Consider the following 2,500-nt stretch of genomic DNA (forward strand, 5'->3'; position numbering starts at 1 on the left):
GAGGCTAATAAACAGGCTAGGATACTTAACATGTTGGACGAATAAACATTGTGGGATACTTAGCATGTTAGGTAAATTAACATTCTAGGGTACTAAACATGTTAGATTCATTAATATTCTAGGGAACTGAAGATATTAAGTGAATTATAACATGCCAGCAAGGATACTTAGCATGTTAGGTTAATTAACATGCTAGGATACTTAGCATGCTAGGTTAATTAACATGCTAGGATACTTAGCATGCTAGGTTAATTAAGATGCTAGGATACTTAGCATGCTAGGTTAATTAACATGCTAGGATACTTAGCATGCTAGGTTAATTAACATGCTAGGATACTTAGCATGCTTTGTTAATTAACATGCTAAGACCTAGCATGTTCGGTTGATTAACATTAACGGGAGTGTGACACTGGCGCCTAGCCTGCGGCCTATGTACAGCGTCTCTCCGCGGCGCTAGCCTACGGCCTATGTACAGCGTCTCTCCGCGGCGCTAGCTTCTCCACCGGCGTCTGTGGCGCTCAGCGGGACCATCGCCCCGCGGCTCAGGACTGATGGATTACAGAATCTCATCATGTCACACATTCCTCCCTCCTCCCCCGCCGCCTCACGCACCAGGGTGTCTCTCTCCCCCTCCCTGTCTCTCCCCCCTTCCCAGTCTCCCCCCCCCCCCCCCCCTGTCTCTCTCCCCCTCCCTGTCTCTCTCCCCTACCTGTCACTCTCTCCCCCTCTCTCTCTCCCCCCCCCCTGTCTCTCTCCCCTACCTGTCACTCTCTCCCCCTCTCTCTCTCCCCCTCCCTGTCTCTCTCTTCCCCTACCTGTCTCTCTCTCCCCCTCCCTGTCTCTCTCCCCTACCTGTCTCTCTCTTCCCCTACCTGACTCTCTCTCCCCCTCCCTGTCTCTCTCCCCCTCCCTGTCTCTCCCCCACCGTCTCTCTCCCCCTGCCTGTCTCTCCCCCTCCCTGTCTCACCTTCTCTCCCTTGGCACCGTCCGCTCCACAGGATCCCTTGGGCCCGCGGTCGCCCTGGAAACACAAGATGGTCACATGACACATAGACACATGGTTGTGACTCAGAGGACAGAAAATACACCAAACCTGTAATTGAGCCCAGCAGGGCTTTCTATAGGGCCCCCTACACACACACACACACACACACACACACACACACACACACACACACACACACACACACACACACACACACACACACACACACACACACACACACACACACACACAATCACACACACACACACACAATCACACACACTGCTCCCAGGAATACTCATCACCTTGTGAGTCATCACTCTCACTGCCATTAGTTGTAAAGCCTCAGTGGACAGAAAACGTTCCACTATGTGGACAGAAAAGAGGGAGGAGAGGATGTGCTGGAACATGCTGCTGAAACACAAGAACTTCTCTGGGGGATCTCGTCTCACTGCAGGATCTCTTCTCCCTGGAGGGACCAGGCTGTGACCTGTCCGGTACAGGCTGGGACCTGTCCCTCCCAGTTCAACATCCAACAGGAAGGAACACCATTCACACACACACACGCACGCACCCACGCACATACACACACACACACCGAAAGATACAAAGGCAGACATACACTACACACATACAAACACACACACTAAGCCACATACACACACCAACACTAGCATGCGAAGATAAAACACAAACACATTCAAATACCTTTATTCCTCGAGGTCCATTTAATCCAATCTCTCCCTTCTCCCCTCGGAGCCCAGACAGTCCGTCCTTCCCTGGGGAACCCTGAGAGAACCAATCACATCAGCTGTCTCAAAGAACAGACCAATCACATCAGCTGTCTCAAAGAACATACCAATCACATCAGCTGTCTCAAAGAACAGTCCAATCACATCAGCTGTTTCAAAGAACAGTCCAATCACATCAGCTGGTTCAAAGAACAGACCAATCACATCAGCTGTCTCAAAGAACAGTCCAATCACATCAGCTGTTTCAAAGAACAGACCAATCACATCAGCTGTCTCTAAGAACAGACCAATCACATCAGCTGTCTCTCTGAATAGACCAATCACATCAGCTCTCTCTAAGAACAGGACCAATATCATCAGCTGTCTCTAAGAACAGACCAATCACATCAGCTCTCTTTAAGAACAGGACGAAGAATAGGATGAGGACGAAGAGGAGGAGGCGGGAAAGAGGAGGAAGATTGACTCACCGATTCTCCAGGCACCCCGTGGAGCCCAGCCTCTCCCTTGAGGAGTGAGACAGAGAGAGAGACCCTTTCACTCAGTATTCACACTTCACTTTGCATTGATGTGATTTTCAGACAATTCATTGTTTGATTATTTAATATTATTATTTAGTTTCTTATATTGGTTCCTATTTAACTTTAATGAACTGTGTGTGTGTGTGTGTGTGTGTGTGTGTGTGTGTGTGTGTGTGTGTGTGTGTGTGTGTGTGTGTGTGTGCTTACCTTTTGCCCACCGGGGCCCCGGGCCCCCTGGAACCCCG

At 49.7% G+C, this 2,500-nt stretch overlaps 1 protein-coding gene across 1 annotated transcript in view; it reads right to left on the minus strand.

Moving 5' to 3' along the window:
- col7a1 (collagen, type VII, alpha 1) overlaps window positions 1-2,500 on the minus strand; it is a 72,306-nt gene that overhangs the window by 7,585 nt on the left and 62,221 nt on the right. The window contains exons 103-106 of the mRNA XM_030374688.1: window positions 2,463-2,500; window positions 2,205-2,240; window positions 1,694-1,774; window positions 968-1,021 (exon numbers count right to left, since the gene is read on the minus strand). The exon at window positions 2,463-2,500 is cut by the window's right edge and continues 34 nt beyond it. Of these exons, the coding sequence (XP_030230548.1) occupies window positions 968-1,021; window positions 1,694-1,774; window positions 2,205-2,240; window positions 2,463-2,500 (209 nt within the window). The remainder of the gene's footprint in view (window positions 1-967; window positions 1,022-1,693; window positions 1,775-2,204; window positions 2,241-2,462) is intronic.

The sequence above is a fragment of the Gadus morhua genome, chromosome 13 (assembly GCF_902167405.1).
Source record: "Gadus morhua chromosome 13, gadMor3.0, whole genome shotgun sequence".
Classification (NCBI taxonomy): Eukaryota; Metazoa; Chordata; class Actinopteri; order Gadiformes; family Gadidae; genus Gadus; species Gadus morhua.